The sequence below is a fragment of the Aythya marila genome (assembly GCF_965140915.1).
Source record: "Aythya marila genome assembly, chromosome: 3".
Lineage (NCBI taxonomy): Eukaryota > Metazoa > Chordata > Aves > Anseriformes > Anatidae > Aythya > Aythya marila.
The window spans coordinates 116,163,730-116,189,331 of record NC_139044.1 but is presented as its reverse complement, the minus strand read 5'-3'; the positions used below and the strand labels follow the sequence as shown (position 1 = coordinate 116,189,331).

General features: G+C 57.2%; 2 protein-coding genes across 3 annotated transcripts; both read left to right on the top strand.

Annotated features, from left to right (window-relative positions):
* Positions 1–2,892: 2,892 nt before the first annotated feature.
* Positions 2,893–7,038, top strand: XKR5 (XK related 5; the record flags this gene model as incomplete). Its single annotated transcript, XM_082756211.1, has 7 exons — positions 2,893–2,950; positions 3,404–3,587; positions 3,674–3,855; positions 4,509–4,718; positions 4,828–4,997; positions 5,222–5,333; positions 5,981–7,038. The coding sequence occupies 7 exons, from the start codon at positions 2,893–2,895 to the stop codon at positions 7,036–7,038; spliced, it is 1,974 nt and encodes a 657-aa protein (XP_082612337.1).
* Positions 7,039–9,222: 2,184 nt separating this feature from the next.
* TRAM2 (translocation associated membrane protein 2) lies at positions 9,223–25,523 on the top strand. Of its 2 annotated transcripts, none has more exons than XM_082756707.1 (11): positions 9,223–9,498; positions 14,648–14,711; positions 15,434–15,543; positions 15,774–15,890; positions 17,286–17,344; positions 17,819–17,903; positions 18,022–18,092; positions 18,426–18,530; positions 18,755–18,913; positions 19,756–19,861; positions 20,018–25,523. In XM_082756707.1, exons 1-11 carry the CDS (start codon positions 9,379–9,381, stop codon positions 20,039–20,041), a joined length of 1,020 nt encoding a protein of 339 aa, XP_082612833.1. In that variant the 5' UTR covers positions 9,223–9,378; the 3' UTR covers positions 20,042–25,523. The 2 variants fall into 2 exon arrangements, with proteins under 2 accessions (XP_082612833.1, XP_082612832.1); XM_082756706.1 differs by having other exon boundaries at positions 19,689–19,861; positions 20,018–25,521.
* Positions 25,524–25,602: the final 79 nt, after the last annotated feature.

Here is a 25,602-nt window from a genome sequence, read left to right as displayed (position 1 = left end):
ATGAGATGTTTAAGTCATCTTTCTGGGCCGAATGGATCTGAACTCCCCAAATGTGGAGGTAACCAAACCTCCTCCGGACTTGGACCCGGGTGGGAAAATCCTAGAAAACTTTGTCCAGGTTTGTAGGTGCCCACCCGTGAGCTGTGGCTGGACACGAGGCCCGCCGTGTGGTCCCAGGCCTCAGGAACCAGAGCGATCAAAACACTCCTCACCAATTAATGGCTTAAGAAGCTTGGCCTTAATACACATCCTTTATTAGATATTTACACAACTCAGATAATTTTCAGACCGGACTCTTTGGACATGGTGAATACATGTTAGAGGAGAGAAAAGGAGCACAAATCACTCCCATGCTGTAAGGCTGAGTTATTTGTCAGAGTCTGGAGGAGAGCAGAAGACTTCAGTGTCCAGCCCTTGCTGCATCACAGCAGAGCCCAAATTAGAGTTGGCCAGACCTGGAGAGGAGGAGCTGGGGCTGAATCAGACCTCACCATGCAGGAGCCAGCTGGATGAAGGTGGAGAGACAAATTTCAGGTGGAGACAAGGTGGGAGGAGAGCAGTGAGACTCCAAAGGCATCCCCATGCTGAAGCCCTTCGACATTTTGGTTGGCAGAAAGGGCAATGTGGAAGTCCAAGAGCTGGAAACCCCCGGGTTTCACTGTCACCTCTGAGGCTTGACTGGCACAAGCCCTCTACACCTCACACCCTCCACCTCTGAGGTGGCCATAACAGGGACCCCGTTCCCAAACAAACCTCTTAGAGGTGGGAACTCCACCTTGTGGAGTCCTCTTCAGGACACCCAGGTGGCAAAAGTGACTTCCACCAGCTCCAGGCGTAGACAGCACCACAAAGAGCAGCCAAGTAAAGCCGGACAATATTACACTGCGGGTGTCACTGCTGCTGACCCCACCAAAGCCACCAGCCCCGACATGGACCACGGATGGTCATCACAAGGGTATGCAGCACTTCGCCAGGCCATTGTAGCAGGTACCGATGGATCTCTTGAACAAGGAACACAGCAAGAAGGAGCACTCACCCTTGATCTTCCGACACATGACAGTGTCTGGCACTGTAATTGCAAAAAAAAAAGCCTGTAAGCACCTTTCTTTGGATGTTCACACATGAAGAAAGCTTGTCCCCATGTTAACAGGTCTTTGTGCAGACACAAAGTCAACCTAAAAAGTGCCCGGTGGTTGTGTCTGCACTTACCTGTGGTAGCCTGGGACGCCACAAGGAGAGCAAGCAGCAGCAGGAGCATCACCTTCATGGCTTGGGCTGGCATTGGGGGTGTCACCCCAAAGCTGCTGAGAGCAAGAGACGCTGTGAGAGGAAGGAAAGGACCTGTTTATAAAGCTTTGGTTAATGCAATCTGCAGGGATTTAGCAATCGAATAAATAAAGTATTTAAAGGATGTGCTCTGTAATCTCTAATTACAAATTCCCGTGTGGATAGATGGCAGTACAGGCCCCCACCCCTACAGGAATTATCCTCTTAGCACTGACATCTGGCTCCCGTGCCCTGACCCAAAGCCCCGTCTCCTCCACCAGCAGCACGTACAGGCGGGCTCACTTCAAGGTCTTTGTACTCAAATCTCAATCAGACGCACCTTTGCCTCCAGAAGTTCCGATTCTGAACAGAAGGGAGCGTTTGTTCCCAAAAAAAATCCCAACGCCACATGGAGACTGAATCCAGAATCAGCCCCACCGAGCTGTTCTGCCTCTCGGTGCGGCTCCAGCAGCGCATCCAGCAGGTCTGGGCACATCTCGTGCTCCCGTTTCCAAAAGGGGTCAACACATAAGAAAATCCATCACCACCCTCTGCTCTGAGCTCTGCTGGAGACCCGTGGGGGCTCCCGGGTGCTGAAATCCGGCAGAGAAAAGCGCGGCCAAACCAGTGGCTGGAAGGCAGCCAGCGCAACTGGGAGGAGGCTGCAAAACCGGGGAGGACGCTCAGCTCTGGGAGCACCTCAGCTTTGTGCAGGGCCCAGCAAAGATCAGCACTCGCAGGCCACCAAAGCGATGTTCTCTGGCCGGTTTCTTACCGTGATTATCTCCACCTGCTCTCCAGGAGAGGCTTCGTCTTCGTGTCTTTCGCCTTCCTCGCTCCCGTGGGAGCCCCCGCAGCTCCCCGGCTGCTGGATTTGGTTCATCTGGAAAAATCAGAGAAGAGAAGGGAAGGTCCCAGATCCCTCGGGAGCGGGGTTTGGCTCCTCGGCACATCCCTGAGCACACGCGGGGGCTTTGGTTCGTCGCTCACCTGCACGTGTCAAGGGGGGAGCTTACAGGGCACGGGCAGTGCTGGGGACCTGCAGAGAACCCGGGAAACGTAGCTGGGTGACAAACTTTGCTCTTTTTAATACAGCATAGTCCAGGGTGGCAAAGCAACTCATTACAATTTCCAAAAATCAACCAAAATATCCCCAAAGCATCAGGAAATGAGTGAAAGCCTCCAAATGCCCTCACCGCCCCCGCAGCCCAGGGGATCTCAGAGCTTCGGGAGTCTCCTGTTTGATTTTCCAGAGGCACCAACAAAACCCTCGGTGACATTTGGACTTAATTAAGCAGCCGTCCGTCCGATGGGCGCATCCTAATTAATTTGTGGCTCCCCCTCGCACCTCCCGGCCGCCACCTAGCGCCCAGCCCCGCGGGGACAGCCGGGGGACACCGGGGGGGGGGCTTTGCGCGAGGGCGCAGAGATCTGGGGACACCGGGATGCTGCAACCCCCCCCCCATCGCCCCCAAACACCCCCCAATGCTCCGTGCTGCACCCCAAAGAGCCCGCGTGACGTCAGCAGCGTGACGTCACATCTCCGGGGAGGGAGGGGGGCATCGGGGGGAGGCGCTCCGGAGGCTTCTTCCTCTTCCTCCTCCTCCTCCTCCTCCTCCTCGCAGGATGCGCGGGGGCTTCCCGGGGCTCTCCCTGGCGCTGCTGGCTGCGGAGAGCGCTGCGAGTGAGTGGGCGCGCAGGGAGCGCGCAGGGAGCGCGCAAGAGGCGCGCAGGGAGCGCGCAGGGAGCGCGCAGGGGGCGCGCAGGGGATGCGCGGGGGGGATGAAGTGGGAGTAAGGGGGGAGTAAAGGGAGAAAAAGGGGAGAAGGCGCTGCGCCCCCTCCGTTCCCCGAGCTTTTTGTATCGGGACACCGCTTTCTCCCCCTTTTTTTTAAAAAAAAAAAAAAAAAGAAATTGAATTTTTTTGAACTTTTTGTTTCTTTTCGAATTCGAATTCCGGCGCCCTTTATCTGAGCCCGCCTTCGGCCAAGCCCCTCGGTGGCGCCGGCTGCGCTGCTGTGACAAGCGGCCCAGGGGCTGGAAGCCCGAGATAAAGGCACGGGCTGCGGATCCTGGGGGAGGCTGCGGGTGGCATCTTTAGGGTGGCATCCCCCAGAACCCTCTCCTTTTCTCCCAGGGCTCGGCACCATCCTCCACTACCTGTTGCGGGGGCAACTGAGCTGCTTTTGGCTCACCGTCGCCTGCCTGGCACCCGGCTGCGTGCCTCAGCTCCTCAGCACCCTCTGGTTCAAGGCAGACGGCCGCCCACCCGGCTGCGGGCTTCTCATCCTCCACATCCTGCAGCTGGGCCTCTGGAAGCGGTGAGATCCTCACCCCACGACCCACCCAGCCTCCCTACACCTGCCAAAAAATCGGGGTGGACGTCCCACGGTGCTGCCCTTTGCAGGTATTGGGATGTTTTACGGCTGGAGGCGAAGGCGAGCGGCAGCGCCGGTGCCGGGGAGGTGCTGCTGCAGTTCGGGGACGTCTGCGTGCTGCGGCTGCTGGAGACCCTGCTGCAGACCCTGCCTCACCTCCTGCTGCAGGCCTACGTCGTCGTGGCTGTCGAGCCCGTCAGCTTTGTGCCCGGTGAGCAGGGAGCTCCCCAGAGGATGCTTCGTGTTGAAAAGGGGGGATGAGTTTGGGTGGGCGACGTGTTCCCACCTGGCAGGGCGCAGAGCGGGCTCTGCGTGGAGAATTGTGCTGCAGAGCAGGTAGGAAGCCCTGATGCAAGGCAATCGGGGATAAATACGGCTTAAAAACACGCTGTGGTTGAGCCTGGAGGAGTTTCTGGGCTGACCATGGCTTTTCCCAGCTGGCACGGGCACTTCTTGCAGCGTAGGGAGCATCTCCGTGATACCTTGGTTGGGTTTGGATCCAACGCCCATTCCCTAGCTCCAGCCAAATCGTGGTGTGGTGCTGAGCATTTAGGGCTTGGGGGCTGTGTCACAGAAAAGGGGAATTTCCAGTTGTTTTGCAAAGGGAGAAGCTGGGACACGTGCGAGGTCAGTCTCCAAGTTGTGGCAGGCTCAGGTCCGACCGCAGCGAGCGGAGATGGAGCCTCGGGCAGGCACCGGCGCGCAGCAGAGACCAGATTTGGGATGAGCTGCTTGAAATCCTCCAGCGGATAGCATCTGTCTAGCTTGGATGGCTGCTTGATGGCTCCTTCAAGCAGAGACGGGGTCCTCAAGGTGGTCGGGTGTCCTCCGAGCCCCCTCAAGACCTCCCCTGTCCCCATGCAGGTGTCAGCGCTGGGCTGTCCCTGCTGTCCCTCTCCTGGGCCTTGGTGTCCTACAGCCGCTTCTCCTGCCTGCTGAAACCCGGCCACGTCCGCCTGCCGGCCGCAGCCCTGCTCTGCCTGCTGCTCTGGAGGACGGGGATGCTGGGGACCCGCATCCTGGCCCTGGTGCTCTTCACCAGGCTCTATTCCTGCTGGGTTTTGGCTGTGGCAGGTGAGACCCACGCTCCTCAGCTTTTTCACCCCAATCCCTTAGGCATCCGGGGAGCCGCTCCCAGCTCCTCCGGGGCCGTTTTGCCCCTCTCGGTGCCATCCCCTCGCAGGAATCCGCTGGCTGCTCATGGCCTTCTGGCTGGTGGCCCAGCAGACCGACATCGTGGCCCAGCCGTGCCGCTGGAGGCTGTTCAATGCCCTGGTGGGAGCCGTGTACGTCTTCTGCTACATCAACGTCCAGCCGGGGGCCTCCAGGCACAGGGTGGCTGTGTTTTACCTGGTGAGTACCCTGGGGGGGGGGCGTGGAAATTCTCTTTTATTTTTATTTTTAAGCACCGGATTTTATTTATTTACTTACTTAATAGGCTGGGGAAGAAGGGAACTTGCAATGTAGGCGCAAAATAAATCAGCAGCGTCTCGACTTAGAGCTGGTGCTGGTCATTTGAAGCACCCTGAAGCCCTCCGAAGGACCCGAGTGACTTTTCTCTCCCTTCTGCTCCCCAGGTAATGCTGGTGGAAAACACCCTCCTGCTGCTGCTGGCCACCGAGTTCCCGCAGGCAGAGGCGAGGCACAGCCTGGGCGTCACCGGGGCCGTCTTGTCGGGGTCTGCCCTAGGTAAAACCCCCTGAATTTAGCACCTGGACCGCGTGTTTGGAGAGCAGCTCGAGCAAACGAGCTGCTGTTTCAGTTGCATGGGGGAATATGTGCTTTGTGTCTTCGAGCTTAAGGTTCTGGATTTATTTATTTATTTATTTGGGTATCCCCGAATCCACCTGGAGTTTCATTTCTCAGCTTTATTGCTCAGTTTGGGGTGGAGGTAAGGAGGTGGCGTACTACCAGAGCGGTGAGGTTTGGAGCAGCCTCCTGGCGGGGAGTAAATTTGGGAAGAGATGGCTCCAAGTGGCATTGGGTGAGCTTTTATAAGCGAACGGTGATGGAGGAGGGGGTTTGAAGCTTCAGAGGGGCACGGGTGCTCGCAGGAGGCGTTCGTGGAGCTGATGTCCCACAGGAATGGGAGGCTGCTGGTGCTGGTCCTCTAGGAGCAAGGTCGGGTACCTTAAAATGAGACGTGGAAGTGGGGTGAAACCCACTGGTGTCTCTCATTCAGGAGAAGTGGGATGAGATGAGGGGTGAAGGAGTCCTGCACCGTGCTTGCACGATGCCCAGCCACATCCCTGCAAGGGAGAACCCTGGGCTCTCCTCCACCCCTCACCGAAATGCGGCCAGGATTTGTCCCTTGATGCTTTTCTGCTCTTTTGCAGGCACCGCAGCTCTGGTGGTTTATTACAGCCTGCTCCACCCCAAGTCCGCGGAGATCTGGGAGGGCTTCCTGGAGAAATCCTGCCGGGCTGCGGCTGCGGGTGACGATCAGGATGCTGGAAGCAGCTCCCAAACGGGGCAAAGTTTGGGAATTTCGGGAGATGGCGAGTGCTTGGAGGTGGAAGGGACCACAACAGCTCCCGAAAAGGGGAACGGCTCCTCGCTCCTGCATGTTGGAGAGTGCTTGGAGGATGCGTGGACAACCCATCACCACTGGCTGCTGGTGAGGCTGGCCTTGAAGACGGGCGACGTGTCCCAAATCAACGCAGCTTTCGGGGATGGTGGCGTGGGAGAGGTTTACGCGGACAGAGCCCGGCCCGGGGCAGAGCTGTGCCTCCCCACGAGGGAAATCGCTCCCGTGTGCCTCGGATCCGATCTGAGGGATGCGAAATTGGGGGTGGTGAGGAAAGGAGGAGGCAGCAAAGGCGAGGTCGGGGATGAAGCAGCGCAGGAGGATGGAGCAGGGCAGGAGCCTGCTCCTCGCCCTGCCTCCTCCCTGCCCAGCAGCTCCTCCGTGGTCCTGGACGAGGTTTCCTCCGTCTACTTCACCGCCAACGCCAGAGGCATCACCTCTGCTGGTGTGGTGACAGCCACGGCCACCTCCACGACCCTGCTGCAAGGGGACAACGAAGCCCGGCCTCCCCCGGGCTGCCTGGCAGGAGGAGGAGGAGGAAGAGGAGAGGATTCATCCCTCGGGATGGCGAACATCAGCCCCATCCTGGGCTCCTGCGCCCGCCGGCACCTGCAGAGCAGCTCTTCCTTCTGCAGAACAAGTGGCTGCGGGGCAGCAGAGCCCCCCGGGACCCCCATGGGGTGGCAGCACCTCCAGGACACCCAGCAGGGGACTGTCCCGAGCAAGCTGAGGCCACCGTGCTTCACCTCCACCCCCAAGGCCGAGCCTAAACCCTGCTGCCAGGCAGATGTGGTCCTACACGGCGAGGAAATCGCCTCCCCTCCTGGAGCATCTCCTGCTTCTGGAGAGCCTCGGCAGCTGGAATAGCTTAAACGTCTGGGTTTGGGTATTTATTCGACTTATTTATGTAAAAAAAAACCCTACAGGCAGCTGGGGCATCCTGCGTTTTTAGGGATTTGGGGTGGTGTCGAGAAAGGTGACCTCAAGCAAGTGCCTGTAGGAGCTGCGGGTCTGCCCTACGTGGAGACCTGGCTGCTGTCCCCTGGAACAAAAACTGCTGCCCAAACTGTTTGCTGCCCAAAGCAGGAAACTTCTCAGGTTTTTCTCACTAAACCAGAAATTTAACGGGCTTTACCCCTCCTTCTGGGCAGAGCAAGCCCCAAATCAAGGCTCAGCGCTGCTCGGTTTTATTTTTTCCCTTTATTTGTCCTCCCTGTCCCATCCCCTCCTGCCAGGGTGGAAATTTGGGATCAGGCAAGATGAGGTTGGGAAAGAAAATGCATTCCCGGTTTGCCATCCTGCCCTGGTCCACAGAAGGATTTACACCATCCTCGCCGCTCTGATGAGTGATAAATGGATTTAACCCGCTGGGAATTGCCCCGAACAGCCTCAGATCTGGTTTAGCTTTAATCACAAAGCTCACTTAGGGTCAGGAGGAGGTTGGGAGGGCCGCGTCCTACAGCAAAAGTCCCGCAGCAGTGAGCAGAGGGCGAGCAACCACCCCTCAGAGCAGCCAGGAAGGGAACGAAGCTCCTTGTCCCTCGGCCACCAGAGGGAGATGCTGCCCAAGGCTTCCTGAGCAGGCACCCATGGGGTGGGGGGAGAGGGGTGTGTGGGACCCTCACCACCTCCACATCCCCTATGGGAGCTGCTGGGGGTGAAACGGGGGCTCTGGGGTGCTGGGGGTGGCTCCTTCCAGCTCCCCAAACCTCCCCGTGTCTCAGGGGACCTTGGGGAGCCTCTGCTGGGGTTTCTCCCTCCACAGAAGGGCTGGAAGCTCGGCACGTCCCCATCCCCAGACCCTCAGACGCCCCGGGATAAAGGATTTCTGCTCGTTTGTGGCTGGCGAGCCCGATTTTCGCTCACTTGGCTCTTCAGGAAACCCTCAGTTGTGCCCCAGTGACACCGCGGTGGGGACGCAAGGAACGGGGCGCAAGGAACGGGGTGACAGAGGGTGACAATGCAGGGAGTGACCTGCGGGAACGGCCTGTGCCTCTGGTCACTCACCTGGAAAAAAAAGGAGCAGGAACAGAGCCCGCGGCCCTCCCGGAGCCACAAACAATGCCCAGGGCAGCACCGGGGCTTGGGGACGCAGCCGGCACCATCCCCTCCACCCCAATCCCCTCCTGGGGTGGTTCTGAGCATGGTCCGAAGAAAAAAATGGGTTGGAAGGTGGTGGCAGGGCACAAGGGGTGGTCGCAGCCCGTCCAGCAGCGGGTTTGGGGTCTGGCCTCGTCCACCCACGGGGATTTAAAGAGGGGAAGGTCCAGGAGCTCCTGCCCTCCGCTGCTGCTTTGGGTCAAGGCACGGCGCGAACCACCCAGCTCCGAGGTGATGCAAGGCCCTGAGCCAACCCCATAATATTTTACCCACAAAGCAAAAAAAAAAAAAAAAATATTCTCACTTCCAAAAATACCAAAACAGCTGAATTAGAGAAAAATATTTGCCCTCGGGTGCTGTTGGTTGTTTTTTCCAAGCCATGACTCGGGACGGTTTTTGGTTCCCTTTTTGGTGCTTTGCCTGTTCCCGTAAAGGGCACGGGGAACCCGGGGGCTCATCAGGCCCCTAATGAGGGCTGTGACTTAATGAGACCCCCAAGGACCGTGCTTTGTGTGCAGGATTGGGGCCAGGGAACCAATTTTGTGGGATCGGGATCAGGACCAGGACTGCTCAGCTCCGTTTTGGGGGGATTTTGGGCGGCGAGGGGTCTGCGGGCATGCTGCAGGCGGAAAGAACCGGCACTGCTGGAATAAGGGGGGACCCTAAAAGCGGCCTTAAAAGAGGGGGGGAGGGACACCTGGACACGCGTGGGGTGGGCACGGACACGGGTGGGCGCTGGGATGGGGACGGGGGGGGCGCGGGGATGGGGGGCGCAGGGATGGGGGGCGCAGGGATGGGGGCGCGGACACGGGTGGGATGGGGGGACGGGGACACGGGGGGGATGGAGGGAACACGGAGGGACACGGAGGGGACCCGGGGGGGGCCGTGTCCAGCCCAGCAGCCGGGGGTGGGACCGGGGAGGGGTTTGCGGGGCGGCGGCGCCTGCGCGGGGCGGCGGCGGAGCTCCGCGAAGTTGTGCGGGGCCCGGGGAAGTTTTTGGGGAGGCGGCTCCCGGTGCCCAGCCCCGGTTCCCGGGTGTGTCCCGGTCCCGGTGCCGGTGCCGGTGGCTTTCCCGGTGCCGGTGCCGGTACCGGTACCGGGCCGGCCATGGCTTTTCGGAGGCGAGCCAAGAGCCACCCGCTCTTCAGCCAGGAGTTCCTCATCCACAACCACGCCGACATCGGCTTCTGCCTGGTGCTCAGCGTCTTCATCGCCCTCATGTTCGAGGTGAGAGCCCCCCCGACGCCCCCCCCAAGGCTCCCCCACTCCCCACGGTCCCGTTTCCCACGCGTGTCCCCCCCTCGGGACACCCCCACCCATCTCCGTGTGTCCCCCCTCCTGCTCTGGATGGGGCACCCTGGGTGCCCCTCACCCCATTATACCTCCCTCTAGGGGCTGTGGGGCAGGTCCCCGCTGTTTTTGGGGCACCAGACCCTCTCCATCCTCGGGGCACCCCATTAATCCTCGGGGCACCCCATTAATCCTTGGGGAACCCCATTAATTCCCGGGGCACCCCATTAATCCTCGAGGCACCCCATTAATCCTCGAGGCACCCCATTAATCGTTGGAGAACCCCATTAATCCTCGGGGCACCCCATTAGTCCTTGGGGCACCCCATTAATCCCCAGGGCACCCCATTCACCCCCCACCACCAGTGGGACCCTTTCCCCCAAACCCTCCCAAAACGGACCCAGCCGTGTGCAGGACCCCACCGCTGCCTTTTGGGGTGCCCCGTCCCCACCCCAAATAAAACCCTTTAGCACCACTGAGGCTCACGGGTCTCCGCTGGGTGCTCGCCAACCCCGCTTCTCCTTTTGGCTCCCCCAAATCTGCCTCCCCTTGCTGGGAAGGGTCCCTGCCCCACACAGCTCCCTGAGTACCATCGGCCTCCCGTCCCGTGCCCGGCGGCTGCCTCAACCCCCAGCCTCCTGCGAGGAAGCCTCCAGCCCCGGTGGATGCTTCCAGGTCTCCTTTTGGGGCTTTTCCTTCACTTTGTCCCCTTTCCAGGTGCTTTTTCCAGGTGCCGTGGGACGAGCACCGCGGGCTCCTGGGCCCCCGGCCTCCCCTCGTCCTCCGCAGGGAAACTTTGGGTTGGTGAGAGCCCCACAAAGGCCGAGCAGCGCCTTGAACGCCGCCTCTCCCCCTGCTCCTTCCCTCTCCCAGCTCCCTTTTCTCTCTTTTATTTTTTTTTTATTTTTTTATTTTTTTATTTTTTCCTTTTTCCTCTCCTCTTTTCGGGGAGGAGACAGGGGAGGGCTGGAGGCCGCCGCGCAGCCTTCACCCTCTCCGGCCTCCCTACGTGGAGGCACCTCGGGTGGGCAGCGGCCGGAGCGGATCCCCCCTAAAACCCTGCCCAAACCCTCCCCTCCAGCCCAGTGCCACGTTTCAACAGGGAATCCGGGGACGGGAAAAGGGGTGGCCGGGGAGAAGGGGGGGAGCCTGGCAGAAGAGGAAAGGCTCCTTCCCCAGCAAATCGCAGGAGGAGGAAATCCATTTCCTTACCCCCCTCCCGATGGCAGCCCCCTCCTCTTGGCTTTTCTTTTATTTTTTTATTTTTTTTCCTTTTCCTGACTTCTTTTTTGTGTGTTTTTTTTTTTTTTTCTTCCTGCAAAGGCGTTGAATGAGCTGCTGAGTGAGTGCGTGGCACGGATTTATGTAAGGGACGGCTCCTAAAGCTCCGGCGGGAGGGCCGGCACCCGTCCCAAAACTGCCCGCAAATGCCCCAAAGTTGGGCAAAAAAAAAAAAAAAATAATAAAAAAAAATCGCCTGGGTTGCATCTCCCACGAGGTTTTCTCTCCCCGCAGCTGCTGCTTTCGGGGTGCTGCTGCTTTTGTGGGATTTCAGGGGCCGTGACGCCCCGAGGGCTGCTTTTCCCAAAATAACCCCTCTCCGATGCGAGCAGTGACCCCCCCTGGGGGGCTCTTGTGTCATTATCGTTATTATCACTGCTGTTACTGTTATATTATATTTTGTTTTCCTCCTGCTTTGTCTTCCCCCGGAGGAGAAATCCTGCTCTGCTCTTCCCCGGGCCACCCGCGCCCCCCAAGCCGCCCCCGCGGTGAGTTTGGGTGGCAGCTCGGCCGTGTCACCTCCCGGTGACATCCCCGGCCCTTCCTCCTCCTCATCCTCCCCCTGGTCCCGCTGGCTTCCCACCTTCCCGACGGCGGAAACGGCCGAGTCCTGCTCACAATGGGGCCGTTTCCTGCGGAGGGGAGGGTTTGTGGGGCACGCAAACGGGATTTTTTAACCTTTTCCCAGGCAGCCCCGCGCCGGGCGGGGTGGAGGGGATGCTCCAAGGCTCGCCGAGCATCTCCCCGCCTCAAAATCCACCTCCAGCATCCTCTTTGGCTCACGACCTCTTCCCATTCCCGGGGGATCGATGGCACAAAGAGCCCAGTCCGCTTTTGGGGTGCTGCCCTGGCCGATTTGGGGATGGGGCGCTGGCTATTGGTGTGCCGTGCACCTTGTGGGGATGCACAGGAGGGCAGTGAAAAGTTTCTGTGGTTTTTGTTGTTTTTTTTTGTTTCTCCCAAACCATTTTAAGTTTGGAAACGCGAAACAGCTGCTCTCCGTCTTTGCATATCTTTCTTTTTTTTTTTTTTTTTTTCTTTTTCACCCTTTTTGGCAGAAAAATGAAACCGAAGCCGGGCTCGGCTGAGCCCCCAGCTGTCCAGCTCGCATCAGGGCGCATTTTGTGGGGCCGGGCAGCATCCCTACAGGCTGAATTTGGGGGAAATCGTGCCATTTCAGGAGATTTCTCTATCAGATGCCACGATATGTGCCTGATGGGGAAACCGAGGCACGGTTTTAGGGCTCCTTCCCACCCAGAACCGGCTGCTGTGGGCACGTGGGGTCAGGGCTCAGTGTGTGCTGAGGGTATTTGGGGTTCAATATCAGACCTGGAAGGGCTCGAGGCTGCCTGGAATGGGGTCACAGGCCGGGATTTCGTGCAGAAGTGACTTTTCCCCGGCCGTGCTGGTGACCCCAGGCAGCGGAGGGGCTGTGAAGGCGGCTGTTTACCTTCCAGGGCTCTGGTCCAAAGTTTGGTCTCCGGTGTACATACGGGGCCCGGGTTGAGCCATCCCAGCTTGGGGGCTGATGTGGTTTTTCCTTCAGCAAACGCTCCGGCTGGTGGAGGGGAAGAAAACGCAGCAAAATCTCCCTATGGTGTTTTATCTGTAATTAGAAGTTGTTTTTCAAGCCCGGGAAATATTTTCCCAGCTTGGGCTGCAGCAGCTCCCCCGGCCTCCCCCGCCAGGGCTTTGGAGCCGCTTCCTTCCTCGGGAGGAGCTGGAGCCCAAACGGGAGCGTGGCTGGGACCCCACAAATCCCACCGGGGTGAGGTTTTGGGGTGCAGGCAGCAGGGACAGGTTTTGGAGAGTGACCTGGTGCTTCCCCGGGGAAGGATGCTCGTGGTTGATTGACCCCAAAGGGTGCTGGTATCCCGAGGGACCTGGACAGGCAGGAGAGGGGCCATGGCCGCCAGGACATGGGGCCATGGAGCTGGGCACCCTACAGGGGCACCCAGGGGTGTCCCCAAGCCCCAGCTGTGCTGTGATCCTGGGATTTTGGGGTAGGTGCTCGGATGCGTGCGCTCAGGGTCCCTTATTACAAGCAGCTTGCGTGCTTGTACACGTGAAGCTGGGATTTTGGTTGGATTCTTGTCTCATGGGGAAAAAAAAAAACATCAAAAAAGGGCCAGGGAAGCTTCGGTGCTTTGTATCAGAGACCAAACCCAGGTGATGTGCAGCTTTGATGCGTGGCTGAGGAGCAGCCCAGGCCACTCTGAGCATCCCACCTTCCCAAATCCGCCTGATTTAAGCACATCCCTCGTGCCAGGCAGGGTGAGGAGCATCGTCCTCACCCCTTTGGGTTGCACAGGGGTGCCTGGAGCAAGCAAGGAGCGTAGAGCATTTCCCATATGGTCCCCACGTGGCTTGGCCAGACGAATCCCGCTCCCACCTTTGAAAAATTCCCTCACCGGGCTGTGGTTTCGGAACGAGCACCGCTGCAGGTCTTGTGCCTCTGAATAATGCTCGCCCTGCTCTTCCCGTTACCAACTTCTCCTTTCTCTGGCCGAGAGCTTGATGTGAGCTCAAAAAGCACCGCCAGCTGCTTCCCGAGCTGAGAAATCCTCAGCTCTGCCTTGCAGGGGAGCTGGAGGTGCCCTTTCTGGAGGTGCCCTTCGTGTCGAAGTGGTGGGGAGGATGCTCTGAGCCCTCAAAAAGCCCCGGGACTGCCTCCAAAGACTGCAAACAAGGCTCCCGTGATGCCCACCAGCACCCACGGGGCTGGTTACGGCCCCTCTGGCTGGTTAGGAGGCTTCATCCCGGGGGTGCCACCTCTGGGTGGCAGCCAGACAGAGGCAAAAACCCCAAAAACACATCCCTGCAGCATCGTGGCCAGCACTGAGCCTCTGCATTTACCTCGTGCCCTGCACCAGCTCGCCATGGGGTTTGGCTGCACGGTCCCGGCCGTGCCGTAGCGCTCCGGGTGAAGGAACTTCTCTTTCCTCTCCAGCAAGGCTCGCAGGAGCCAGGAGCGTCTCCGTAAGCCAGCCACGCGATGCATTTTTTCCATTACCACCCCAAATCCTGCCCCGTGGTCTCCTTCTCCTCGGGCACTTTGCGTCTTGTTTCTCCGCGAGCGTTTCAGTGCCGGGCTCCAGCCGAGCTCCAGCCCCTTGCTCAATGCTCCTGGGGGTGGGACGGGAGCACTTGGCAAAGCCCCTGGGTTGTTTTTTTTCAACCCCCCCCCCCCCCACCTCCTTCCAGCGAGACGTGAAGCAATCTTTCCAGCTGGGTTTTTAACAGCCTGCAGCTCTCGAGATGTCTGGGGGAAGCACAGCAGCGGGATGGGATGCTCGGCTCTGCCCCCTCGCCACGAATCTTCCTGCTTCACGGCCAGGGTTTTTCTTTCCTTCAACTAAAATTGATAAATGAAGAGCAAGCAGCGCAGCCCTGCTTTGCAGAGGACCCCGTGTCTCATCCCAAGGGTTTTATTTCGTTTGATTTCATCTGGGGGTTGAGAGAGGGACGGGGACACGCAGAGCTCGGTGAGGCCACGGCAAGGGTCACACCTGGGTGGGTGCTGCCAGAAGGATGCAATAGGAATCCTCAATCCTCAATAGGAAGCAGGATCTCCCCTCGTCAGGCTTTGCTAGCTTCTCCAGCTCTTTCCCTCTTTTATCCACCCCTTTCTCCTTCCCAAATCCCCGCTCCCATCACCTGCTGCCTGCACATCTCCCTTCTGCCCCGCTCGCATCCCCTTTCCCAGCACGGTAGGAAAGGGGAACAAAAGTTGGCAGAGGAATTAATTAATGAATTTATCAATGAATTTGCTTTATCCCCTCCAACTCCTGTGTGTTTTTGACAGGTCACAGCCAAGACAGCCTTCCTGTTTATCTTACCTCAGTACAACGTCAGTGTGCCCACAGCAGGTAAGAGGCGCTGCTGTCCCCATGCGATTGCCCCAAATCCCCAAAATGGGGAAGCCCCAAATCGGCTTCCACCAATGTAGGCTGCTTGGGTCTCACCTGGTGGTACAGGAGACATGAAAAATCAGAAATAGGGGGAAGCAGGGCTCGGTCCCTGCTTGTATTTTGGCTGCTGCCTCCCAGCCTGGCAGTGATTTGGGCACCGGCGTGGGCCAAAGGCTCGGGGCACAGAAAGCCGCCACTAAGGAGAAGCTGAGAAATCATCCAGCTGATGATGAGGGCGGTTGGGATTAAAGAAAATAAGGCGAGGGGAGACAGCTGGTCTGCCCTGCACTTTCCTGAATGTCAGGGTTGAGGAACTCCAGATTAAATTGTGGTCTGCGCTCCCACAGAGCCCGGTCCAGACAGTTTCCGCTGCCTGTGTGCTGGGTGATTTATCCCTCCCTGCTGCCAGGAATCCCAGGGGCTCCATAATCACCTTGCTTGGGGTGTGTGACAATCAGAGAAGAAATTGTCCCCCCTCTAGCGATGATTTAACCCAGGCTGGAGCCCTTTTTCCCAGCCCTGCAGCCCTTGGCACAGTCCTCACCTCTCTGTGCCTCCAAAACGGACAGCCCCAGCCGAGCTGTGTCAAGAATAACCCCACCCCAGAAGACTTAAGCCCTAGGAAATGTAGGAAATGGGTTGGGTTGGGAGATTTGACCCCAGGTTTGGTCTCTCTGCAGACGGGGAGCTGGTCCAGTATCACTACGGGCTGAAGGACCTGGTCACCATCCTCTTCTACATCTTCATCGCCATCATCCTGCACGCGGTGGTGCAGGAGTATGCCCTGGACGTGAGTGTGTTTGTTGTCTTGGGTTGATGAAATATCTCAAATACCGTGGTGGGGACGTGGTCCTGCTGCAGTTAAACACGGCTCTGGTGTGATCCATGGGCTGGGGTGGCCACGCGTGAGCCTTCATCTCTGGGGGCTGCTTGGGACGGGGAGGAAGAGGAGGAAGGAGGGTTGTTGGCCCGGCGGCTCACGTTTTCTTGTTCCTTTTCTCTCCCTCGGGCCCATCCCAGAAAATCAACAGGCGGCTCCATCTCTCCAAGGTCAAACACAGCAAGTTCAATGAGTCGGGGCAGCTCGTCGCCTTCCACCTCACCTCCTTGATTTGGTGCTTGTACGTCGTCGTGACGGTGAGGGCGCGGTGCCGGCTGCACTTGGGGTGCCCCGGGTGGAATTTTGGGTGTCCGGAGCACAAAACTCCCATGGGAGCAAAGAATTCACGATCAGCCCTTGGGCTGAGATGGGCACATTTTAGCAAAAGCTTAACCCAGGACCTCTGTGAGAAATAGGGGAAGGAATGGGCTTGACCTGAGGTTTGGTGCCTGTGATGCTGCTCATGGATCTGCTCACCCCACCGATGCCAGCAGGGCTGGAGAAGCAGCGTAACGATGAAGCCTTGTGCTGCTGAGAGCTCTTTTCCACGCCTGCAGATGTTAAAAAAAACAACAAACACTTGGTGTTGGTCCTAAGCAATGTGATGGGGGAGTGGAAACATGGACAGGACCAGGGTTTGAAGGGGACTGCAGAACGGTAGCAGGGACAGAGGGTCCCTGTGGAGCATGGGGAGCAGAAGAAGAAAAGCCTGGAAAAAAATGTGCTGATTTTGCCCTGTGAAAGGCTGGGTGGGATGAGTTACTTTGACTGCAGCTTGTGGGTCCTTCTGTGCTCGCTGACCTTGGAAGGGATTTGGGGCAAACGGGCAGATGTCCGTGATCCCTCTCTTGGTGAGGTGACAGTGGTGGGGGACGCAGAGAAAAAGGGAAACCATGCAGTGCCTCAGGTTGTTTTGGGGATGTTTCAGCCCAAAACAGACGGGAGAAAAACTTGGAGTGGAATCGTTTCGTATTTTTTTGGAGAAAGGGAGGGAAAAACAACAGACGGCGTGGGGAAGATGGGCTGGATTTGGCAGTGTGAAGCAGTGAGGATGCTCTGCTACCGGTTGGGGTCCAGCTGTGGTACCTGGCTTGGGGATGCTTGGGGAGAGGTCCTCTCCTGCTGCTCAGGGGTCCTGCCAGCCCTCCTTGGAGGACCTCGGCCACCTCCAGACTGGCATTTTTGGGGTCTGCAGGCCGTGTTCCTATCCTAGGCTGCATGGAATGGGACATCCTAGCAAAGCCCAGCGCAGCACCCCTGTGGCAGGAGCTGTGCTTGTGTGGAACAAGAGGGGAGCCCCTGGAATCCGCCCTGCAAAGACAGGGGAATGCGTGTGGGTGGAGAATTAAACTGTGCAATGCATCTTGAATTATTTCTGTGGGTGTGTGAGTCCTTCCCCAGCTCTCCTGCAGCCCCTCAGGCCCGGGCAGGCCGCTGGGAGGTCTCCCCGGAGCCTTCTCCTCCCCAGGCCCAACACCCCCAGCTCCCTCAGATGGCTCCAGAGCAGAGGGGCTCCAGCCTCTGCTCCTCCTCGGGGCCTTCTCTGGGCCACCCCCAGTTCCTATTTTCACTCCAGCACTAACCCACCCCGCCGTACCCACGCGCTGCCTTGATTTCCCTCGCTGAAGGCTCGCCTCTCTTCTCTTTTTCAGGAAGGATACATATCGAACCCCCGGAGTTTGTGGGAAAACTACCCGCATGTTTATCTTCCGTAAGCGCTCACAAGGGCATTTTGTTCTCGGGCTGACCGCTTCCTTCCTCTCTACGGTTTTCCCTGCGGCTGGGAGCGGGGTGCTGACGGCGCAGCGCCCTCCGCACGCATCCCGGGGGTGGCCATCTCCTTTGTGCTTGTGGGGAGGGTGTTCCCGGAGGGCTGCCTTCGTGAAGAAAGTCCTCACAGCTTGGTTATTCACCCTGGATGCCGCAGCACCTCGGGCAGGTTGCTTTGCTCTTTGTTTTTCCATGGTAGAAACAAAGTGGGGGGAGAATTCTCCCTTCTGTTTTTTTTTTTTTTTTGCAAGAGTTTGGTTTGCTGAGAGCGTGGGCACAAACCCCTGGAGAGAGCCCAGACTCAGCCAAATGGATGATTTCAGCCCAGAAATGATGCCTGTGAAAGGGGCATCGCCTGGTGTGGTGTGGCCGGGGATCCCCCCGTGCCCCTACAGCTCCACCCCGTGTCTTTTAGGTTCCAGGTGAAGTTCTTCTACCTGTGCCAGCTGGCCTACTGGCTGCACGCGCTGCCGGAGCTCTACTTCCAAAAAGTCCGCAAGGTGAGAGCCGGATCGGGACCCAAGGCTCTTTGCCCTTTGGTTTTAGGGCAATTGGGATCCGGGAGAGGTGGGGACTGAGCGGGGCGAGGGGATTCATTCTGCTTTCTGCCCCTGCCAGGAGGACATCCCCCGCCAGCTGCAGTGCATCGCGCTCTACCTGGCGCACATCGCCGGCGCGTACCTCCTCAAGTGAGTCCCTGCCTCCCTGCCCCGGGCTCGGGGCTGTGCAGGATTGGGATTTTTTTGCCCCAAAAGCTTCAGCCGGGGTTGGGGGTCAAAGGGAGGAAAGGCGGCTGGGCTGAAGTTGAGCTTCTGGCTGCGGGATGGTAGACGAGGGGCTTTTATGGTGGTAAAGCTGCCGGTTTGGGCTGCTTCATCTCCTCGTTGCTGTGATGTTTTTGGGACAGGGATTTGGGGCAGACGGCCAGCTTTGGGCTGGTGCTTGCTGCAGCTATGGGATGGCAGATGTGAAGGACCAAAGCTGACCAGCCCAGTGATACTCATTTCTTTTCCCCCTCCTAGCTTAAGCCGCCTGGGGCTGATCCTCTTGCTGCTGCAGTATTTAGCCGAATTCTTCTTCCACATGGCCCGGCTGGTCTACTTCACGGACGAGAACAACGAGAAGCTGTAAGCGGGCGAGTCGGGAGGAGGAAGGGGCTGTTGAGCCCCTGGGCTTGTGCTGGGCTCGGAGGTGGGATGTGCAAGGAGAGAGGTCTACAAAATGCTTCTCCAGCGTGTTGTGGCCTTGTGCTGCCATCGAGGGGCCGTGCTGATGGAGTGACCTGCTGGGAAGGTGGCCGCGGGGCATGGAGGCTGCTCCTGCCGACACCTCTGCTTGCCTCTCCCTCCAGGTTTAACGTCTGGGCTGTTGTCTTCGTGGTCACCAAGCTCTTCACCCTCACCCTGTACATCTTGGTCATCGGCTTCGGGCTGCCGCGGGTGGAGAACCAGGCCCTCGAGCCGGAGAGGGGGAATCTCTTCAGTTTTCTTTTCAACAACATCCTCTTCAGGTAGGGATGTCCCCCGCCTGCTACCTCTTTGCATCGTTTCGCGTGGCTGCTGGCATGTGAAAACCTCCCCCGTCGTGTTCCTTGGTTGTTCTCCCGGCGTGGGTGAAAAAAGCTGAGTTTGGAAAGCCCAGAGGGGATCTGAAACCCACTCAGGGGAAAGCCCTGTTGAGCGGGGAAGGTGTGCAAGCAGCCAGCAGGGGTGAAGGCTCCTGAGCCACGGCAGCAATTAAATTAAGCTGTTAATTGAGGGAAATAACCTGTTGTAAAGGATGAGTGGAAGCAGGCATCGTAGGGAAGGACTCGCAGGTTCTCCCTTCTGCACCCGTAACTCTGCTCATGGGGATGTGGTCAACGGAAAGGAGTTTTTCCATCTGCTTGGCTGTGTTTTGGTGCCTGTTGATGTGGGGAGCAGAGGAGGGGATGGGTTCCCTGTGCCTTGCCATCTGCCCACCAGGGCTGGGAGCCCTTCTCACCATTCAGCTTCACTTCCAAAATCGCTAGGACTGGTGCCTGGCATCCATCCAGTCGTTCCCAAGTTTTTTCAAGCCATGGGTTACACCTGAGGATTCGGGGGACTCCCCAAGCTCCCTTCCAACCTTGTAGAGAGCAGCTGGGGTTGGTTTCCCCTGGCAAAGATGGGTTGGACGATGCTGGTTGAGGTGACCACCCGCTCCTTGGAGGTCTTCGGCCAACGCTGCGGGTCGGAGGCCGGGTTTGTTGCGGCCCTGCTCCTTTTTTTTTTTTTCTCAGCCTGCCTCTTCTCCGCCCTTGCCAGAATGAGTGTGCTGCTGTTGGTGTGCCTCTTCCAGGCCTCGGTGATGTGGCGCTTCATCCACTTCCAGCTGCGGCGCTGGCGGGAGTACTGGCACGAGCAGAGCAGTCGGAAACGAGCCGCCACCGCCACCGCCGGCGCCAAGCAGCAAGCCAAACCTCTCAAGAGGGACTCGGGTGAGCATCGACGGGCCCCGGGGTGGCACCGTGTGGAGCTGTGTCCTTGGTACCTGCCTCTCTTGCTGAGCGTGGGGCGATGTCCTCTGAGAGGGTTTGAGGTTTGGGGCCGTGCGGGGTGAAGTAGGGTGATGTTTTCTCTCTTTCCATCCCCAGGTTACCACGAAAACGGAGTGGTGAAGGCGGAGAACGGCACCTCGCCACGAACCAAGAAGCTGAAGTCGCCGTAAGGAGTGAGGGGAGCTCCTGGGGAGGAGGGCGAGACACCAGGACTAAGGGACCAGCCCGGCCTCCCGGGCCTCGCGAGCGGCTGGCACACACAGGTCGTCCTCCCAAGGTGTCTCTCACTCCCCTCCCTGCCTTTCTTGCTCTCTCGAACCGTTTGCAATAAAACCAAAAAGGTCCCCTTCCCCTGCTCCCTCCCCCTCGTAGGAGCCTTTTCCGAGCCTCCTGGTTTTGCCTTCCTCGTTTCCACCGTAAATAAGCGTGCAATTTTGGTTTTCTACTTTAGTATTTGGTTATTTTGTTGTTCAAGTCATTTTTTTTCGTTGTTGCTACAAACGCATTGTAGGTGGTTCCGAACATTATTATTATTTTTTTTTGTTTCTACAGCATGCTTCTCCCCTCCCTCTGTGCTGCTTCCCCGAGCCCCCGGGTCAGGGCCGTGGCAGTTTGAAGGCTCCGCGTGTCTTTTATGGGAACAGGCTCCTGGGGAAAAGCGTTGGGGCTCTGTGACCCTGAGGCTCAGGGTGATCTCAGCTGAGGGTTGCCTCTCCTGGGGCACACCTGGCCAGCACTTGGCACGTGCTGCGGGCTGTCGATGCTGCAAATAGGGACCAGGGACTGAGGGAGGAACCTCAGTTGTGTCCTGTCTCACGATGGTCTTGTGGTTGAGGAGGGTTCCTCCAGCTCCTGGTTTTGAGCTAATACTGGAGATGTGGGCAGCAGGGAAGGGAGATAAGATCCCTCTTCCTATAGGACCCGCGTCCTAGCCTTTGCTTGCCCCAGCTCTTCTGGTACAGCCGGGTCCCTTTTATCCTCTTGACCGCCCCGTAGTTGTTTGGACCTCCCAGCAGCGAGAGCTGGGCTCGGGGTGCCGCAGCTCGTCGTGCCTTGTCGTGGGGCAGTGATATCCTCAGGTCCAGGTGAAACTTGGAGCCCTGCCCCGCTCTGAGCTCCTGTCAGCCTCGTGTGCCTCCTGGACCTGGTGTTCTCATGGCTCGTAACCACGTCCAGCTGAGCAAACTGGCTGCTGCAAGGGGGTTTTGCGTTTATGGGACTGTGCCCCTCGTGCTATCGCCGTAGCCTTCCTTGTCCCTTTCGTACCGGTCCGGCCGTGCCATCTGCAGCCACCAGCTTCTCTTTGTTTCCAAAGGATACACGGCCTGTATCCACCCAAGGTGCTATCAAATGCAGGGTTTCTTCCAAAAATACCTAGCCCCTTCGTCCCTTTCTGAGCTGTGAATGAGGTGACGTGGAAGGGGAAGGAAGGGCGGCTGCAAGGAGCAGCTCGTGCAGTAGGAAAGGCCTGACCTGTGGGCAGATGGAGTTGTCTCAAACCTACCTCAGAGGCCAGCTGTGGCTGCAGACCACTCTTCCCTCTTGCTCCTGCCCGCTGCCACCCGTACGTCTTGGCAGGAGAAGCCCAAATCCCACCGGCTCGGTCCCCTGCTGCCTCTTTGCCGGTGGGCAGCATCTTCTGCCTGGGGTTTCACGGGACACTGGGCTTCTTTGGGTGCCGTGCACCAGCCTGGATTGGGCAGGTGGGCGCTGAAGGGGCACCTCTCACCCCGTAGCTCTCCTCCGGGGATGCTTCTGTAGCCGGGCTTTGCTGTTGGTGCCTTTTGTGCAGCAAAGCCGGCTGTAGGGCTTCGCTCTGCGTCGCTACGGCAGGAGCAGGCGAGCGGTGCGCGGGGTCGGGGAGAGGCTGGGAAGCCTTTGGTGCGCAAGTCGGGATCGAAGCCCACCTTCCTCGTGGGCAGGGGGGACGCGTGGTCTCGTGGCGTGTCCCTCGCTCAGCCCCGCGGGTGGCTGAGCTGAATCCGAGCGCGATTCGAGCTCGGGCTCTCGTGCGGTGAGGCTGGCACAGTTGTCTTTCATACTTTTTTTCTTCATCCCTATTTTGGGGAATGGGAGACAGTTGGTTCTCTGCCACACTTTGAGTTGTTTTTTTTTCTCCCCCTCTTTTTGTAGGTGTCTTTTTTCCTTTCCTCCTCCTCTCCGTGTTGAGCCTCAGCTAATGCTGGGCACCGGAGGGAGAAAATGCGTAGGGACATGAGTACAGTCGGTCAAATTCTGCTTGTTCCTCCATCTCTGTGACTTCTGGGTGTCAAACGAGATACCAGCAGGATTCTAGGGGAAGGATTTTTTCCCCCTTTTTCAGGAGAACTGAGGAAGGAGACTTTGGAGCAGAGCCCTTGATGGCACCTTGCAGTCGCTCCTTGTAGTCCTTGCTGGGCAGATAATTCACCGTTTGGCTCAAACAGAGGCAGTGCAACGTGATGAGAGGGCAGGGAAAGAGCTTCATGTGAGGGAAGATGGGGAAAAAGGTCTGGTGCGAGACGCTTTTCCTGTCCACTGCCTCCTCCTTCCCCAGCCACCCACTGCCACGTGCCCTCCAGGAGCACCCGGTGGCCAGCGTCTCTGGACACAGTGCTGGGGCACTGGCTCTGTTAACAACTGACACAAACAATCCCCCAAAAAACTGGCTGCTGAATGATTCCTCCTCCTGCCTGCTTCTCTTCAGGCAGCTTTCCCACTTGCACAACCCTGCGTCTCCACGAAGTCACTACTTGTGTGTTGGATCCCAAGTGCCTTACGTTGCCAGGTAGCCTCCTGTGCTAGATCCGTGTGCTGTGTACCCGAAAGCCTTCCCTCTCTACGACTTCTGTACAGCATATGCCACATCCGTGTATTTTTGTTTGTTTGTTGGTTTTTTATGTTGTCTTTTTTTTTTTCATAGAGCTACCAGTAAAAGGGACGGTTTGGTTTGGAAACATTTCCACGTTGCTTATTTTGGGTTGGGTTGGTTTTTTTAAACCTAGAGCTGATGTTTGTTGTTGGTTGTTTGTTGGTTTTTTTTTGTTTTGTTTTGTTTTGTTTTTTGCCCTCCGGTCTTTAGTCTTCTGAAATCTCCTCCTGTTGTGCCTGAGCGTGGCATGACCCCGTTGTTTCTCTGTGCTGAGCCTTTGCTGCGAGGCAGCACTCACCCTCGTCCCAGAGGTTTCCAGTCTGTCTGCTTCTGTCTCCGTCTTGTAGTGCAAACACCATCCCCGGGCTGCGAGCCTGCAGCAGCTCCTCTGTGTCCACGGCATTTCTCAGCAGACCAAGCCTTCTTCTCAGCCCAAAAAGCTATTTCTTCCCCCAGATGGGGAATTTCCATTTCAAGCCCTTAGCAGTCCTCGACTGCTTTGCGTAGAGATGCTGAGAGCCCCCTTTGACTGAGTCGATGCTCTTCTTGCGCCCCATCCAGTCCAGCCCCGTGTCTTCTGCAATAAAAAAGAAAACCCAACAAACCCAACCCCAAACAGGAGCTCTTGTCTGCCACAGCGTGGAAACTGGTAGAGACTATGCAAAACTTGCAAGTTCCTACTCCTGGTGTAATGCTTTTGCTTGCTCTGCACCCTTCCTGCGGGCATCAGACTGCTTTTGTAGTCTGTGTTCGTTACGGGGACTGAGTACTCCGTGATTTTTGGTGTGATTTTTGGTTTTCCTGCCCTAGCCTAGGAAAGCTTTTGAAAAAACCCGACAGTAGTTCTCTCTTTTTGTCTTAGATAGCTGGGGTAATGGGCTTGGGAAGAGAAGGGGGTTGAGGAAGAACAGATGTAGCATTTCACTTACAATGTCTGAGTGACTCTTACATTATGGGGCATTACGGTTATGTTGTTTTTTGTTTAGGATTCTTTCTTCTTACTCATTTTGGGGTTAGTGGTAAAGAAAACAAGTTCCAGTTTCCCCGTAGGTCCCCTTGCCCTTGACTCACTGTTTGAAGATGTATTTTTGGTAGGCTTCCCTGCTGGAGGGGAGAAAAGACTGCTCTAGGATGCCTCCCCCTGACCCCAAGTTACTCCGAAGCCTGTAGGTACCCCGGCTCTGTTGCAGTGCGTGGGGATTTATGGCAGCACCTGCCTCTTGCCTCGGATGAACTCTTGGTAGACGGACCCCGATGTGCATCAACAGGAGGTGGAGATGCTGGGCTGTGATTTACAGCCTTCCTGTAAGCTTTAGGAGCGTGCTGTAGACAGTTTGGCAGGCTCGACACTCAAACTGTGAAGTATGTTACATAGCCTCGGGGCCGGGGGCGGTGGTTGCTGGCAGTGGGTTGTTGTAAACACCAGGCGGAGGCACAAAGCTTTTCCTTGGACATGTTGGGCTCCACGGACCAAACTTCAGCAAAGGAACCCAAGGAAAAATTCTGTTCTTCCATATTTAGTGCAAAAAGTTCCTGATTTTGGAGGGGGCGGGGGGGGAAGTGACCGCCTCCGATATTTTATCTCATTTGTTTCATCCTTCCTGTCACTTCAAATTTTTTTGTACGTTTTTTTGTTTGTTTGTTGACGTTTGTTGTTAAATGACTTTTGTGATAAACTCAACAAAAGTATTTTCGGAAATAAATAAAGAAAAGGCATAGATTCCTCCACTGCTGCTGTTCACCGATGCTTTATCGCGGTGCTGAGTTGTACGGTTTCACAGAGCAGGCTGGGGTGGGTTGTACTTCTCCTCCTCCTGCCGTGCTAGACGAGTCTGTTCCCTTTGCTGTGGCATCTATTGCCCTCAGATTCCCCACAGCTGCGGCTCCCATTCCTGAATTTTCCGTGTCATAGGCAGCTGCTTCTGAGTTAGTTATCTGTGGCTGCCTCGCTCGCTGGGAGTGGAGGATAAGGGCATTTGGGGGATATGATTTATTTGATGTGGCTTTGGTGGATGCTTTCTGGTGAGCTAAATTGTATACTTTCCGCAGCTGGCCCTGGGCACGCTACACGATTTGGTTGAGTATTAGGTTACCGTTTCATAGCATGTGCAGCAAACAAATTCCGACTTTCTTTTCTACGGCCTACAGCTCCAGTAATTTCATCTGTAAGTTTTTGGCCTCCGGCAAAGCTGATTAGGGTGCCCTTTAGAAGTTAGCCTTTGTCAGCTGCTGCTTGGAAGGCACCTCGTGCAACGCCAAGCCGTGCTTTGAAATCAGAGGTGGACCCGAGATAGCTCGAGCGACTCTCGGTCGGAGCGAAGAGCAGCACAAAACGGGCCCAGAAGGGAAGAGCGGTGACCTTTCTGAACAAGGGGAGGCAGGAGGGAGCCGTCGTGTGGAGACTCAGCTGGCTGAGGGGAAGCGGGAATCCACAGCACAAAAGCTGATTTAAATAAGCACTTCGTTCCAAAGAGCTTTGTTCTCTGCTGCCTGCGTGATAGCTGCCCTTCATCTGTGCTCAACGGCAGTACCTGGCAGGTGTCATCGGGGCTGAGAAGGCTCCTGCCCCGTTTACCTTCACGAAGAGATGAGCAATCTGAGCAAAAGTGTCAGAGCTCTATTGCTATGCCAACTGTTAAGTTTTTCCTTTTCATTGGACCCAGCCTGTAAGCTGACAGATTGCCTGAGATGGGTTTAGACAGCATCTCGGTTCGAAAGCCATTCTCGCAACCTTTGTTAAAAAATGCAAAGCTGCTGTCAGCGGATCTGTGTACAAACCCTGCCATTTCCATGAGATATGTGAGAGCTAAAGCACTACTCCATTTCAAGT